Source organism: Pholis gunnellus (genome assembly GCF_910591455.1).
Source record: "Pholis gunnellus genome assembly, chromosome: 20".
In the NCBI taxonomy this organism is placed as follows: domain Eukaryota; kingdom Metazoa; phylum Chordata; class Actinopteri; order Perciformes; family Pholidae; genus Pholis; species Pholis gunnellus.
In genome coordinates, this window is record NC_136547.1 from 1,036,370 (window position 1) to 1,052,780 (window position 16,411).

Sequence of the window (16,411 nt, forward strand, 5' to 3'; positions counted from 1 at the left end):
TGAATTAAGATTCAATAGATGGCCTGAAATATGTTCATGTTACTCTGTGCAACTGTAACATTCAGCAGATAAGCTAATGCTATCTCACAACTGTGTTTCTGTGTCTTTGTTTTGGACTCACTTAGTGTTAAGAAATCACTTAGTTCAGTTTTAAAACACTGATGAAAATGTATAAATTTACTTTCTTTCCTTTGGTAATTGACTGCAGGGGAAACACCACTGTGCTACGTATTGTGTCGCTCTTTACCCCTACCCTGTCAACACATTGTCCCCCCAACATGTTAGAATAATATTACCGCACCTTAGTCAATGCTCCTGTACTTTAAGCTATGACGTTCTACGTTAAAAAAAAATTCTGTCTTCTAAGGAGGTTAGGTTTAGGCAACAACTAGGTTTACGAGTGTGGCCTGACTAAAGCTTTGTTGATACTCGTGCATGGCGCTATAGCACGAGCCTCCGCAGACAGTGCGCAAGTTCCGAGCATGGACGGAGGCGTTTATACTCTATGGGCTGTGTGCTGCAATATTCTCTGAAACATCAGAGGGCGTACAAACAAAATAAACTGAGGAATCAAAAAGACAACGAGTGTAAAAAAGCCATAAACCAACCTCTACAATGACGAAGAGATTTTTAAGACTAAACCATCTCAAAAAGAATTAGCCTTCTTTGTATAGTCCCTAGACATCTAAATAGTGTTTTTATCAGCAAACTATTTGGGACAGTCACATGATTGTGTGACTACTCAATTAATCATCAATTACTTGTTGTGACGACAGTGCTAACCACTACACCACATGACTAGTGAGTGTGACACACAAGTTAACGTTTACTTCTAGTTTGGTACAGGACACAAGCAGTGTTTGACCCATCTACCACTTTCCCACCCGTGTGAACAATCTCGCACTTTATACGACATCAATTGCTTTGAGCGTGTAATAAGGACGCATGTGTTTGTACTGTAGTTGGTGGCAAGCCCGGTGCGTCGCATACACACACTAAAGAGTGCCTCTGTTGCAGTATTTGACGCATTGAGAATGACAACAGGTTGACCCAGAGCTTTTTGAGGGCATCACTTGAATTTACATGACTCGGATATGAACTAAACCCAAACTCTTTGGTTTGACCCTGAAAAAGAACCAATATCCAGTTGGGACCCCTCATCATAAGATGTAAGTCTGTGAGCTGTGAGAAGTTCAACCAGAGTGTCTTTTCCCTCTCAGATTGTTTCACTTTAATACAATGACTGGCCTGACAAGGTGAAATTACTTCAAAGACTCAATAAAAGCTAGCTATTTGTATTGTTGTGGCATAGAGTACATGAAATAAAACATTTTATTTTCACAGGTAACATTCAGGACTGATGTGTTTATGGAGACCTGACCCGCACCCAGCTGCACACATTAGGATCAGGGGGCACAGCTGCTTGTGTGAGTGTGTGTGTGTATGTGTGTGTATTAGCCATTGCTGTTTACGATAGTGACACTTGTGCTCTATGAGCACTGTCATGATACTTGACCCGTTTACAACAAACTGTAAGCAGCTGTCTACTATCACAACATTTAATGAGAAGATTGTGTTCTGTCATGTAGTCAAAGAGGATTCTAGAGAGAAGGGCAGCAGAGAGGCAAGATGATGTGGGTGTGTTGCCTAGCAACAGCCATATCGTCTGTTTTCCTCATCGCCATGATGGATCAGTGGAGCTACAGTAAAAGCCAGATAGCAGAAAGGAAAGTGAAATGTCTTTAACAACACTAGTGACGGTGTGTGAAAAACATCCAGACTCTCCGGCCTGCTGAGAGGAGGGGTGGTGGGCTGATGTGGTTCAGCAGGATATCTGTTGTCTCTGCAGGAATGAGGGGCTGAGCACCATAACGGATGGTCTCTGTAGAGTATGGGCCATGTTGATGCAGTGAACCTGGCAGTGTACGAGGCGGTGTGAAATATGACCACTGCAGTGTCTTCATCAGTAACACTGGCTCTGTCTCCTTCTGGTCATTCTCTTTGTTTGCGTCCTCGTCCTCTGTCTCTTACACTTCCTTTCCTGTATCTCTGTCTCAGTCTACTTTCACGTTAGCTTCTCATTGATTTTTTTCATTCTACACCATGAGAGCCTTTATCATAGCTTAAAGATGACGTTTAAAGGGGCCTGCCCTTAAACCATTCTTTACTGGGTCCCACACCCATATTTGATACTCCATGGAGTGCACACTATGCACCAATGTTGAAAGCGCCTTATTTTGGCAGTTAATGGGCTAAGTGAGTTTTTTTACTTTAAACTATGCCGGTTTAGTTGGTGGTACTCCGTGCCGAATCCCCGTGCAGACTCCCGCTTTGTAATCCCCAGAAAGTTCCTGTCTGGTCCATTGCTGAGCAGTCACCGGCAAATCGTGCTCTCCGAGTCCACTAAACACCAACGGCTTCCCCTGTCGGCGCGCACCTTCTCCTCTTGCGTCACTTCCGTCCCGTCACAATTTATACAAACCAGGACAACTAAAATAATAACAATAACAATAACAGACCCTATTCGTATCCTGTGTTAATCATTAGGCAACTAATAACATTCATGAATACAACACTTTGAAATATGTGAAGGAAAATAACCCTTAGGTTCACCATTCACAAATGCCGTACTCAAAGGCAGACTTTTGCGATCATTACAATTGGTCGGAAAGACTAGGAAAGCGCTATACAAGTAAAGTCCATTTACCATTTATTTGTTCACAAATAGAAAAAGTTTACAATTTATTACACACAAAGTACATGAACATTGTATCAATACACGACAGCACCCTCGTTCTAACTGTAATGCAGAGTTAATTTCTCAGAGCCGACAAAAGTCTTCTACAGTCACAAAGGCCAATATACGACAGAGTGGAACTGACCTTGATGATGCAACTGACCTGTGTGTAAGATTGGTGGAGTGCCCTTTTAATAGTGTCCATTAATAAGGTTCCTATGGGTGGTTCGAAACACATATTTGATGGAAGCAATTTTGCAAGTTGTGTTTAGGTTCACTACATGCATCCAGACTGAAACATCTGGACATCCATCTTCCCAAGTATGAATGATGACTGTGGTGGTCCTTTGGCTTTTCATCCAGCACCCCATGAGGTCTACGTTGTGGCTATTTAGTGATATGTCTCACAAACTATTGGAGAGATTGTCCTGAGATTTGGTTCAGACAGTCAGGATGAATCGTAATAACTTGGTGATCCCAGGACTTTTAATCAGATTAAAATTTTTATTTCATTAATTCATTATTTACTTTCGTGATCAGCTAAGTGAACCGCTGCTGCTGCCCCTTGCGAGGCCTGAAATCCCGGAGGAACTGCGGAGAATTAGTCGGGGTTGCAGAGCTGACGCTAAGCTGAACGCGAAGAGGAGGAAGTATAAACCTTCGGTACCAGCGATTCTAATGGAGAACGTGAGGTCCTTGGCCAATAAGACGGATGCACTTGGTGCACTTGTAAAGTCCCAGAGGGAGTACCGCGAATGCAGCATCATGTGTTTCACCGAGACATGGCTGCACTCACCACAGTGTGACCGTACCCGGCTTCAGGACTGTTCGGGTGGACAGAGACGTTGTACGGAGCGGTAAGAAGAAAAGTGGGTGGGATTGCAATGTATGTGAACGAGAGGTGGTGCAATCCCAACCATGTGTGTGTGAAGGAACGTTTCTGCAGCCCGGACAATGAACTTCTAGCCATGGGGATGCGTCCTTATTATTTGAAGATTGAATTCTCATCTGCCATTGTTGTTGTGTACGTTCCTCCATCAGCTGACACGGAGGCAGCAGTGGACACCATCCACTCCACTGTGTCTATCAACATCCTGGTGCATTTTTGGCAATTACTGGAGACACACTGGATAAAGCTCTGCCAACTTTTCACCAGTATGTTAACTGCCCCACACGGAACAATAAAACTCTGGACCTACTGTATGCTAATGCCATGGATGCATACAGTGCTACTGCCCCCCCCCCACCCCTTGGTAGGTCCGACCACAACTTGGTCCTGTTAACCCCAAAGTATGTTCCTCTGGTGCAGAGGCAGCCTGTGACCACCAGTACTGTGAGGAGGTGGACATAGGAGGCTAAAGACTGCTTTGAGTTCACGGACTGGGATGTGCTATGTGGACCACATGGGGAGGACATCAACAGCATGATGGACTGCATCGCAGAATACAATACATTCTGTGAACACACCACCATACCATCCCGGACAGTAGACTGCTTCCCCAACAACAAGCCATGGATCAGAATCAGAATCAGAACCGTTTATTGCCATGGTATGTTGAACATACAAGGAATTTGACATGACGGGAGGTGCATAACATTTAACAATCAACAACAATCAGTGCAAGTAGAAACATATTAAAATTTACAGAGAGATATAAAATAGAGTAAGATATAAAATAAAGTGAAATATAAAATAAAGTGAAATATAAAATAAAGTGCACAAACGAATAGATAACAGGACTATAAACAACGAACAGATAACAGGACTATAAACAAGTGAGATGTAAGTGTAGTGCAGTGGTGGGCCGTGCATTTTATACCTGGGCCTTCTGTGCTGTCCTACTACAGGTGAATTACCTCCTAATAACCTCATTATGACACATCAATCCAGCAAACCTGCAGCGGATCTACACATTCCACCACACAAGAGCACGAGCCATTCAAATACTATTCATAAAAACGACACGATAGACAAATTAACAGTAGTAACGTTACTATGTAAAAAAACATCGTTTCAGTTCCAGTAAGAAGTCCTTGTTGATTCATGGAGCCAGTGATGACAGTCGAGCCTCCCCAGTTGTTTTCGCCAGTCTACTGCGGCAGGTTCGCAGCGGGGCCGGGAGCACAGTCTCCACAACCGCACGTCGGGCCGCGGTTCTGGAGATGTTTCCCTGTGAAAGTGTTCGTTGAGTTGTAGATCCACTCGAGTCTCTCCAAAAGTTTTCAAATGCTATGGTGTCCTCAGGTTAGCGTAGCCTTTTCCTGGCTGAGTCAGGGCTGCCAGCTGTGGCTTTGACTGACCATTTCTTACCATGTCCAGCTTTCCCTGAAATGTCTTTCTTGAGAAAGATGTTGTCAGTAACTCCGCCACTAAATCCGTTTCTCCTCCTTATTCAGCCATTGAGTGCTAAAAAAACAAAGCTAGGTAAAAAAATAAATAAACTACACCAATCAAAACCCTAAAAATGTTATTTCTTCCAATTTGAACTCTTAATCCTCCAACTAAGCTCTGCTGGCAAGTTAAGTTTTGTTTTCCAATAGTCACGTGCTCGCCCACTGACCAATCACAGCACACACTGCACCTCACACCTGCAAAGTGAGCTGGAGTAATGCTGACGTAGTTGTAGGCCAGCAGGCCGCTCTGGCGCGTCGAAGAATCTCAAACTAAAGATCTGATTGGTTGAAGACTATGACAATCAACAATATCGTGCCCATTCACTTAAACTGCACATGGAGGCACTGGTGAGTCTGCAGGCCTCGGGCCTCTCTTCTTACCTAGAGACACAGAGGTGAAATCTGATTGGATAAAAGCTCTACTTAAAATAAGCTGCACTGGAAGCAGAGCAACTGAGGAAGACAGGAGCTGTGCAATGAGAAAATAAGATAATGGGAAAAATATTTTTATAAATTATGATACATGTAGCCTATTTTTAGCCCTGTGCTCGAAAATGTCCTACCCTTACGCAAAGGGGCTTATCTCGCTAACTACAAGGTCTATTTGAATAATTTAAATGGCAAAATAACACAAATAAATGTGAGCTTTGTTAATATGTGTACATATCATTGTATATGTTACTGGTAAATGCTGAAATGAATGTTACACACAGCTCAAATTGAAAATCTTCAGGTTCGTTTTTTTTGTGTGCCTAAAAAGCACTTTTATTGATTTTAAATGATGCACAGGCAGGCCTAAACTCTCCCAAATCATATCACAACATGTCAGCAGTCCTTTAAAAAAAATTGGCTTTGATAGAGTGAAGTATGCCTGAGAAATCAATGCCGGTGTACAGGTCAGCTTTGGTCAGCCAACGTCAATTCTGATTTTGGAAGGCGCACATATCGCTGTCTTATTGTACTTTTAAATTCTATATATCTATATATTTCACTTCTTTTATCACTAATAGTGTTCAATCTATCTAATACAGAAGTTTGGCATCATTTTGAGAGCCTGGGCCATATGAAAACTTGTAAAATATGGCTCATTTTCGTCAGAATTTCAGTTTTACGTGATGTATTTGAACCTAACACAGCCTGTGATTGGCCGATTTGCGCAATTCCCACAGATTTGAACCCGGAAGACTCTGGGCAGTGTAGTCATTCGTTCTTTGAGTTGTTTACAGAATTTTAAGCCAATAAAATAATCGAAAACTGTGATCCGCCCCCATGGGTCAAACCCATTGGCCAAAACTGAAATTATTACTCATTTTCATCATAGAAGCTCGTCAGAACAAGCAGAGACACGGCTTTGAAATGGCCACACGGATTAATTTTTTTTTTTTTTCGATTTTCATCCAGGAAACATCTAAACGGTACGGAGCGTTTCAATGTTTATGATGATGGGCTGAGTTGATATCTGTGGCAGATCAATAGTAACTTTATAATGGTTTAAAGTAGAATAATTTGGAGGCGATAGTTCGATGCAGTTTGTTGTGCTCGTGCTCCTGGATATGAAGTGTGTGCGTGAAAGTGCCGTAGATCGCGGCTGGGATCGATAACGGAGAATATTGCTCGCCTTCTCTTGGCGAGAAATAGGTGAAATTGTGGTATTACTTGTAGTACCTTGAAGTACTTTGTGTATATATATGTTTTTGAGTGATTAAAATAGGTTACATGGTCCTTTTGATCAGAATCTCTTCGTCATGTACGTAAAATTATTAAATTATAAAATAGCTATAACTTTGTGATTCTGTTTAGGCCAGCAGAGAAGGCTTTGCAGGCCCTGATGGCCCACCACTGGTGTAGTGTAACGTGTTGAGTGTATAGAAGGGATAGAAGGGATGCAGGGGAGTGACCGGTAGGAATTTGTCCTGGGGATGACAGAGTCAGTGGGGGTCCCGGGCTCTGTTAATGAGCCCGAAAGCGGATCGGAAGAAGCTGTTCATGTGGCATGAGGTCTTGATGGACCTCAGCCTCCTGCCAGATGGAAGGGGCATGAACAGTTTGTCTCCTGGGTGAGAGGGGTCAGCTACAATCTTCCTAGCTCGCTTCAGGGTCCTTGAAGCGAACAAGTCCTGGAGGGACGGCAGATTGCAGCCAATCACCCTCTCGGCAGAGCGAATGATGCGCTGCATCCTGCCCTTGTCCTTGGCAGTGGCTGCAGCGTACCAGACCGTGATGGAGGAGCAGAGGATGGACTCAATGATGGCAGTGTAGAAGTGCACCATCATTGTCTTTGACAGGTTGAATTTCTTCAGCTGCCTCAGGAAGTACATCCTCTGCTGAGCCTTCTTTGTGATGGAACTGATGTTCAGCTCCCACTTGAGGTCCTGGGATATGATGGAGCCCAGGAAGCGGAAGGACTCCACTGCGTCGACGGCGGAGTCACACAGGGTGTCCAAGTTTATCATTCCGCACCAGGTCACCAGATGGTCTGTCTCCCACCTGTAGGCGGACTCATCCCCACCAGAGATGAGTCCAATGAGGCTGGTGTCATCCGCAAACTTCAGGAGCTTGACAGACTGGTGACTGGAGGTGCAGCTGTTCGTGTACAGGGAGAAGAGCAGAGGGGAAAGAACACAGCCTTGGGGGGAACCGGTGCTGATGGTCCTGGAGGCTGAGACGTGTTTTCCCAGCTTGACGTGCTGCGTCCTGTCAGACAGGAAGTCTGTGATCCACTTGCAGGTGGAGTCGGGCACGTGCAGCTGGGAGAGCTTGTCATGCAGCAAAGACGGGATGATGGTATTGAAGGCAGAGCTGAAGTCCACAAACAGGATCCTGGCGTAGGTTCCTGGGGAGTCCAGATGCTGGAGGATAAAATGAAGGGCCAAGTTGACTGCATCGTCTACATACCTGTTGGCTCTGTAGGCGAACTGCAGGGGGTCCAGGAGTGGGTCGGTGAGGGTTTTGAGGTGGGACAGGACAAGGCGCTCAAAGGACTTCATGACCACAGAGGTTGGGGCGACGGGCCTGTAGTCACTGATTCCTGTGATTTTGGGGATGGGGATGATGGTGGAGACCTTGAAGCAGGCTGGTACGTGGCATGTCTCCAGGGAGGTGTTGAAGATGTCTGTAAACACCGGAGACAGCTGATCAGCACAATGCTTCAGGGTGGAGGGGGAGACAGAGTCTGGGCCGGCTGCTTTGCGGGGGTTTTGCTTTTTAAAAAGCCTGTTGACGTCTCTCTCCAGAATAGAGAGTCGTCACTGGAGAGGGGGGTGGGGAGGACACTGGGATGGGTGATACAGAGACATGGGCCCCCTGTTGGGCTGGGGGAGGGGAACCTGTTGGTCTGGGGCTGGTTGATGGAGCTGTGGGGGATGGAGTCAGGACTGTCCCATTGTCCATCAAAGCGACAGTAGAACTCATTCAGCTCGTCCGCCAGGCGGAGGTCATTCATGGAGTGTGAGGCTTTTTGGCTTGTAGTGATCTGTCTGAGGCCTCTCCAGACAGAAGCAGAATTGTTTGCTGAGAGCTGGTGTTGCAGTTTCGCAGAGTACAGTCGTTTAGCGTCTCTCACCACCTTGCTAAATCTGTACTTTGACTCTTTATACAAGTCCTTGTCCCCACTCCTAAATGCCTGTTCCTTTTGCAGTCTTAGCTGTCTGAGTTCCGCTGTAAACCAAGGTTTGTCGTTGTTATAACTCACCCTGGTGCTTGATATATGAAGTTACAGCCTCTGTGTACTCATCCAGACTGTTGGTAGCAGTCCTGAAGACATCCCAGTCTGTACAGTCCAAGCACGCCCAAAGATCCTCCAGCTTCACTGGTCCACTTCTTGAATTTCCTCACCACAGGTTTACAGAGCTTTAATTTCTGCCTGTATGCAGGAATCAGATGGACCATGACGTGGTCAGAGAGTCCAGCTGGAACACAGAGTCCGGTATCGATCCAAAGAGCCAAGTCTCAGTGAAGCACAAAACGGAAGATGTAGAAAAGTCTCTGTCTTTCCCCACCAGTAGCTGAAGTTCGTCCAGTTTGTTGCAGAGTGAGCGGACGTTTGAGAGAAATATGCCTGGCAGCGGTGTGCGAAATCCACGTGTGCGAAGACGCACCAGCGTTCTGGCCCGTTTCTCTCTCCTACGTCGTTTCACTGCATGTGCTAAGGTGAGAGCACCTTCGACTAGAATGTCCAGTAATTCCACAGAAGTTAGCAGAAAAGTTGGAACTAAGTCCGCTGGAGTTGTACCCCTGATGTTCATGAGCTCATCTCTTGTGAAAGAGCTCAGAGTATCGCAGCATAAAACTGAATTAATGACAAAATCACAAAACAATGCGCACCAACACGTCGAGGCAGCCGTCCGTGGCGCCATCTTGATGTGATGATCACCAGTTACCTGAAAGTTAACTGAAAGTTCTTCTTAATAGGAAGAAAGCAGCCTGCCGGTCTGGGGACAGGGACGAGCTCAGGAGAGTACAGGGAGAAGCTCAGGGAGTACAAGGACTCCTACAGGAGGAAGCTGGAGGCCAAACTCTAGCAGAACAACGTGAGCGAGGTGTGGACAGGGATGAAGCAGATAACCGGCTTCAAGGTTGGAGGAAGACAACCAGTGGGCTCCCTGGAGAGGGCCAATGAGCTTAACAGTTTATTCAATAGGTTTAGTTCACAGCCCTTATCTGTCTCCTCCACAAAACACACCTCCCAAACACCTCTTCTGCCTCCCCCCTTCCCCCCCTGGTGAGCTGCATGGACACAGAGCCCTCAACATCAAAGGGCTTTTCCACCAATAACCACCCTCCTCCCTCTTTCTGTGACGACTGGCCAGTTTAGGAGACAGCTGGAGAGACTCCACCAATGCAAGGCTGCAGGACCTGACGGCATCAGCCCCAGGGTCCTGAAGACCTGTGCCTTCCAGCTGTCTGATGTCCTGCAACACCTTTTCAACCTGAGCCTGAAGCAGGAGGAAGTCCCGGTGCTGTGGAAGACATTGTGCTTGGTTCCTGATCCAAAGAAGACGACTCCATCTGGCCTCAATGACTACCGACCGGTTGCCCTCACATCTCATGTGATGAAGGTGCTGGAGAGGTTGGTCTTGGCCCACCTCCGACCGCAGGTGAAATTCTCACTGGACCCTCTACAATTTGCAAACCAGCCTGATGTGGGAGTGGATGACGCCATCATCTACCTGCTGCAACAAGCTCAATCGCACCTGGACAGAAGCGATGGCTCTGTGAGAATCACTTTCTTTGATTTCTCCAGTGCATTCAACACCATCCAACCACTACTGCTGAGTGAGAAGCTGCGGATGGTGGGGTTAGACACGTCCACCGTCTCCTGGATCACTGACTACCTCACAGGCAGACCACAGTTTGTCCGACTGGGCAGTGTGCTGTCTAATAATAATAATAATAACTTTATTTATATAACACCTTTAAAAACTGAATTTACAGTGCTTTTACAGACAAAGCAACAAAAGCAAGGCAATAATAACAATAACAGAAAGCTCAGTGAGACAGTCGATATGATAAAAGCACTGTACTTCTCCGTAGTCTGCTGGGGGAGCAGCATTGGAGCCGGAAACACCAACAGACTTAACAAACTGGTTAAGAAGGCCGGCTCCATCATTGGCTGCAAACTGGACACAAAGAAACTATTATCCATATTGGATAACCCGGACCACCCTCACCAACACCTACTGCAGGGTCAGCAGAGCACTTTCTCGAACAGACTGATCCAGCTCCGCTGTCACAAGGACAGATACAGGAAAACATTCCTGCCCACTGCAATAAGACTTTACAATAAATCACCTCTGGCCAGATCATTCACACAACTATAACACCGCTACACTGTTGTTGTTTGTTTAAATCTTTGCACTATTGTTTAGTTAGTTAATTTAATATTATTCTATTTTATTGTATATATTTTTATTCTGTTATTTGTATTGCTTTGCTTTAAATTTCCCCTGTACTTATAAATGCTGCTTTAGCAATGTCCCCTTGCAGGATTAATAAAGTACCTATCTATCTATCTATCTGTACTTTGTGTTTAGTGCTAATTAGGAAATGTTAGCATCCAAAAACAATAAACTAAGTTGGTGAACGTGGCAGCACGTAAGCCTTCTGACTTAAGCATTATTTAGCATATGTTCCATGATTGAAAATCATGCCAATGTGGTCCTAGAGGTCAGATGTCAGAGCAGCACAATGAACAATCCTTCAGTCTCACCTCCCTTCACATACTTTGTCAACCTGTGGGAAACAATGGCAGAAGAAGATCACTGGTTAAACTGAGAAGGTTTGAACCCTGTGTTACACTGAAATTGTTGAATGTTACTTCATCATTTTCGTGGCTGGTTGTTGACCCTTGATATTCATGGTTTGACTGAAAGTGCTCCTGTTGCAGCCATGACCCTTCTGGTGCTTCCTCTGCAGCTGATCAGTGATGGCAGCGTGGTGTATGCTGAGGCACTCTGGGACCATGTCACCATGGACGACCAGGAGCTGGGCTTCAAGGCCGGTGATGTCATCGAAGTAGTGGACGCCACTAACAAGGAGTGGTGGTGGGGTCGCATTATGGAGAGCGAGGGCTGGTTCCCTGCCAGCTTTGTACGGGTGAGACAAACTGAGTTGCACTGTTTGATTAATGACTGCAGCTGCTGCAATACTGAGAGTATTTTCAATGGATCCTCAGTAAGACTTGGCCCATGAAAAGCACGTTATGTTATCACAAATGGGTCCACAAGTCATTAATAACAACTTTAAAGATTATAGGCGAATCAAAATGGTTATAATAATAATAATCAATCGCTTATTAGTCCTGCAGTGGGGAAATGTATTCTCTGCATTTAACCCATCCCTAGTACATAGGGAGCAGTGGGCTGCTGAGAAGTGCCCGGGGAGCAGTCAGGGGTTTAGTGTCTTGCTCAAGGACACTTTGGCACAGCACACGTAGTAGCCAAGGATCGTACCGCCTACCCTTTCTACCCATGAGCCACAGTTGCCCCCTATTAGATCACTAGCACAACAGTAAACCAGAAGCTATCACAAAATTGGAATTGCAGTTCACATTCATGTGAACATTTTTGTGAAGAGAGAATTGAAAATACAATAAATGCACAGGTAATTGCTGGGGAAAACCAAAAGTCTTCCTGGGGGTTAATAGTTACTTGTGTCCTCCTCAGTTGCGTGTGAACCAGGATGAGCCCATGGAGGAGTATCTAGCTCACCTGGAGGAGGCTCAGGCTGGAGAGGAGAACCGGGCAGGTCTGGGCATGTTGCTGGGACCTGGTTTACCCTGCAAAGAACAGATGAGGACCAACGTCATCAATGAGATCATGAGCACAGAGAGAGACTACATCAAGCACCTGAAGGACATCTGTGAGGTCTGGATTTGATCATGTTTAAACATTATGTAAAACAAGTAATTTATTGATACACTTATACACACATTTATACACTGTTATGCATCAGCTTGAATTTACACAACCGTTTACCATTACCATGGAAAAATGATCTTTTCTGATTGGCTGTCAGGTCTCAGGTCTTGGTATGGGCTTACTTGCAGTGGAGCAAGCAGCTAATGCTTATATGGGTTATTGTGTATGTATTGTGTGTGATTTCATGATGTATTTATTCATATGTTGTGTTCCATGTCTGTTCAGCATGATCTGATTTTCTGTTTCCTTCAGGGTTACATCAAACAGTGCCGCAAGAGGACAGATATGTTCACTGAAGAGCAGCTTCGTACCATCTTTGGTAATATTGAAGAGATCTACCGATTCCAGAAGAAGTTCCTGAAAGGCCTGGAGAAGAAATTCAACAAAGAGCAGCCACACCTCAGTGAGATCGGTTGCTGCTTCCTCGAACATGTAAGCTGAGTCAGAACTGACCCCAGGCATAGGTATAGGCCAGGGGTTGGCAACCTTTACTGTCCAAAGAGACATTTTGCCCTATTTTCCACCAAATCAAATTTGTCTGGAGCTGCAAAAGCTATTTCATACCACAGCTTATACAGTTTTATATATAGTTATAGTATATACACAAAAACTATAGTTTGTTGTATTTATGAAATTATAGAACAAGAATAAAGACAATTCTTGACATTTTACTGCTATTTTACCTGTTATAACAATATCAAACTCTTATGAAGAGGAGAAAAAAAAATACACCGGCATGTGTAGGACTACATTGAGGTCAACTAAACACAGAACTATGCCTGGAGTCCTCCCCATATTTGTGGAAAATAAATAAATTAACTTTGAAATAAATTAGTGCTGGGCAACGATTACAATCGCGATAAATTGCATTGTTATGCGCAAAATTCAATAATTAATTAAAAAGTAGTATTGCACACTTTTATTTTAAAAGTACTGCTATATGAACAAAAGTGCAACAACATTTGGTTTGCAAACACAAACAAATAAGGTGCTTTTTAACAGCAGTATTCCCTTTACACAGTAGCAGTTAAAATATTTATTGTATATTATATATATTATATAAAATCAACACAACAAAAAAAGTAATGTGTGTTGAAATAATATTCTATGAATAATTTAAGCCACTATAATTGAATCAAAAATCTTCCCCAGATTGGACTGCTTAGTATGTGTTGTGGGAGTCCCAGATATCAGGAAACTAAACACCATCTTGTCTGGTTCATAACAGTCCGGAGGAGCTCCGTGGATTTTCATCAAGGTGTATTCACTGTGTCTAGCAAGCCACACGTCGGCTACTACAGCTGTATGAACACAAAACAAACTGATCTCCACTAATATGAGGTAGATTTTTGTTTCTGAACATCGCTGCAGAGTTTCTCTATTTCAGGGCTGTAAGATGTGACTTTGAGCTTCACACAGGACTGCAGGCTGTCATCTGTGAGGCGGGAGCAATATTTAGATTTGATGTAGTTCATGCTTGAGAAAACCTGCCTGCATAAGTACGTTGATCCAAAGATGGACAGGACTCCAAATGCATACTTCTAAATGCTCTTGTAAGTGCCGGGAATGGCATTCCATGTTTCAAACACAAGTTTGTCGGGTTTGAGGAGGTTTTCAATATTGCTCCATTTGTGCTCTTTGGTGAGGATGGCCTTCTGACGGGCGACATCTTCGAGACCCATAAGTCTTTATCAGCTATGTCCGCTAGTTCAATTACTAGATCAGGTTGACTTCAGAATACGAACATGTTCAGCTGGGACGGGTCGATGTCCAGGGGTGTGACGGGGAAGGATAATGTGCTTTTTTCCTCCCTGAACTCACTGAATCTTTTCCCAAATGCAGTTTGCATTCCGATAATTGCATGCTGTAAATATTAATGTATGTGATTATTCTCTCTCTGGGAGGGGAAGTGAGAGAGCATGCCTCTCTGTACCTCTCTGGCAAACACTGTCATCTTGCGCTCAAACGCCAAAACATCCTCCAGCATCTGCAGAGCTGTGCCTCCCTTTCCCTGGACACTTTTGTTCAGCATGAACAGCACATGAAGCCCCCAAATTTGGGGGCTAGAGGGGGGGCGACAGAGTACTGTTGAGGCTGAAGTTTCTCAAACAGAGGAGAAGAAGAGCACAGAGGAGAAGAAGCAGCCCCCCCCCCCCTTGCTCTCTTTGTTCCATCAGCAAGCAGGGCCAGAATCAAATGGTTCAGGTTAAAATCAAAGGTATTTAATATTCAACAGAAGCCAAAACAAATGCAAACTGAATTACACTATCGACAGTAAAACAAACATAATATTCCATGAAATATGAGGCCCCGTTCACACCACAGGACAGAATGGTGTGTCTGTCCCATGATGGAGGAGGTCTGAGGATCTTCTGCAATTCGAAGATCCTTTATTCCTGCTGAGTCTCTCAAAAGTATCATGTTTCACATTCCACAGCCAATCGATCAGCTCAGTGATTGGCCGAACCCTTCGGACTTCCGTCGGCCATCTTCTTGACCCATTCCTCTAAACTCTTCAGCAACATCCCCCTCTCTCTGATCTTTATTAATTTATGGCAGTGTCATAAATTCTCTGGTTTCTCTCACAGGGCACAATACATTCAGTAACTCCTTTTAGTTTAAACCTTCTACAAGTAAACATATTGTAACACATAATATCAATGCTAGGAGCGCTTTAAAACTTAAATCCCTCACAGTACACACATGTAGTACAAATTACTTCTGCGAACGATTAAAATGATATTTTATGATATATCAAAAACCTACGTAACGAAGAAATTCTGATAAAATGTAAGCTATTTTACTCACTCAAAAACATATATATACACAAAGTAATACAATGTACTCAAAGTGGTACCACAATTTCACCTATTTTTCGCCAGTACTCGGCGAGCTATGTTCTCCGTTACCGATACCAACCAAAAACTACGGCACTTTCACAGACAAACCGCATATCAGAGAGCATGAGCATTCCACACTGAATTCAACCATATCTTCCAAATTCCTCTCCTTCAAACCATTAAAAAGTTATACTCCATCAGCCACAGACTAACACACAGCCAAACAGCAAAATATCGTAAATGCTTCGCACCTTGAGATGGTTTTCTGGAAGAAAATCGCCAAAAATCCCAAATTAATCTTTTCAGCTATGTGCTCCCGGTCTCTGCCTGACGTTCTGTGAAAAAAGTGCATGTATGATGAAGAGGTAGTCTTTTTCATTTTCGGCGAATAGGTTTGACCCTTGGGGGTGCGCGCCACGGTTTTCAATTTTTATTGGCTTAAAATTCTGTCAATTAACTCAAAGATGCTGCGTCGTAGGTGAAAATCCGCCAATCACAGGCTGTGTGAGGTTCAAATGAAGTCTGTGAAACTGGAATTCAGACGAGGATGAGCCCTGTTTTACAGGTTTATATAGGGCCCAGGCTCTCAAAATGATGCCAAACTGCTGTATTAGATAGATTGAACACTATTAGTGATAAAAGAAGTGAAATATATAGTTATATAGTATATCAAATGACAATAAAACAGCTGAAAGTGCTGCTTCCAAAATCAAAATTGACGTCGGCTGACCTGTACAAAACCATCGATATTGCTGGCCTGCTTCACTTTATCAAAGCCTTTTTTTTGAGAGACTTCTGACCTGTTGTGCTATGACTTGTGAGGGTTGATTTGGGCATATCTGCATCATTTCAAATGAATACATTTTTTTCAGGCGAACCTGAAAATGTTCAATTTGAGCTGTGTGTTATCTTCATTCAGCATTAACCAGTAACATATACACTAATATGTACACATATTAACATGTCTCACAAGTGTTAGTGTTATTATGCCATTGAAATTATTCAAATAGACCTTGTAGTTA

General features: G+C 44.0%; 1 protein-coding gene across 1 annotated transcript in view; it reads left to right on the plus strand.

Moving 5' to 3' along the window:
- arhgef4 (Rho guanine nucleotide exchange factor (GEF) 4) overlaps positions 1 to 16,411 on the plus strand; it is a gene marked incomplete at both ends in the record, with an annotated part of 76,779 nt that overhangs the window by 44,075 nt on the left and 16,293 nt on the right. Inside the window, 3 exons of the mRNA XM_079181526.1 lie at positions 11,546 to 11,725; positions 12,295 to 12,495; positions 12,802 to 12,981. Of these exons, the coding sequence (XP_079037652.1) occupies positions 11,546 to 11,725; positions 12,295 to 12,495; positions 12,802 to 12,981 (561 nt within the window). The remainder of the gene's footprint in view (positions 1 to 11,545; positions 11,726 to 12,294; positions 12,496 to 12,801; positions 12,982 to 16,411) is intronic.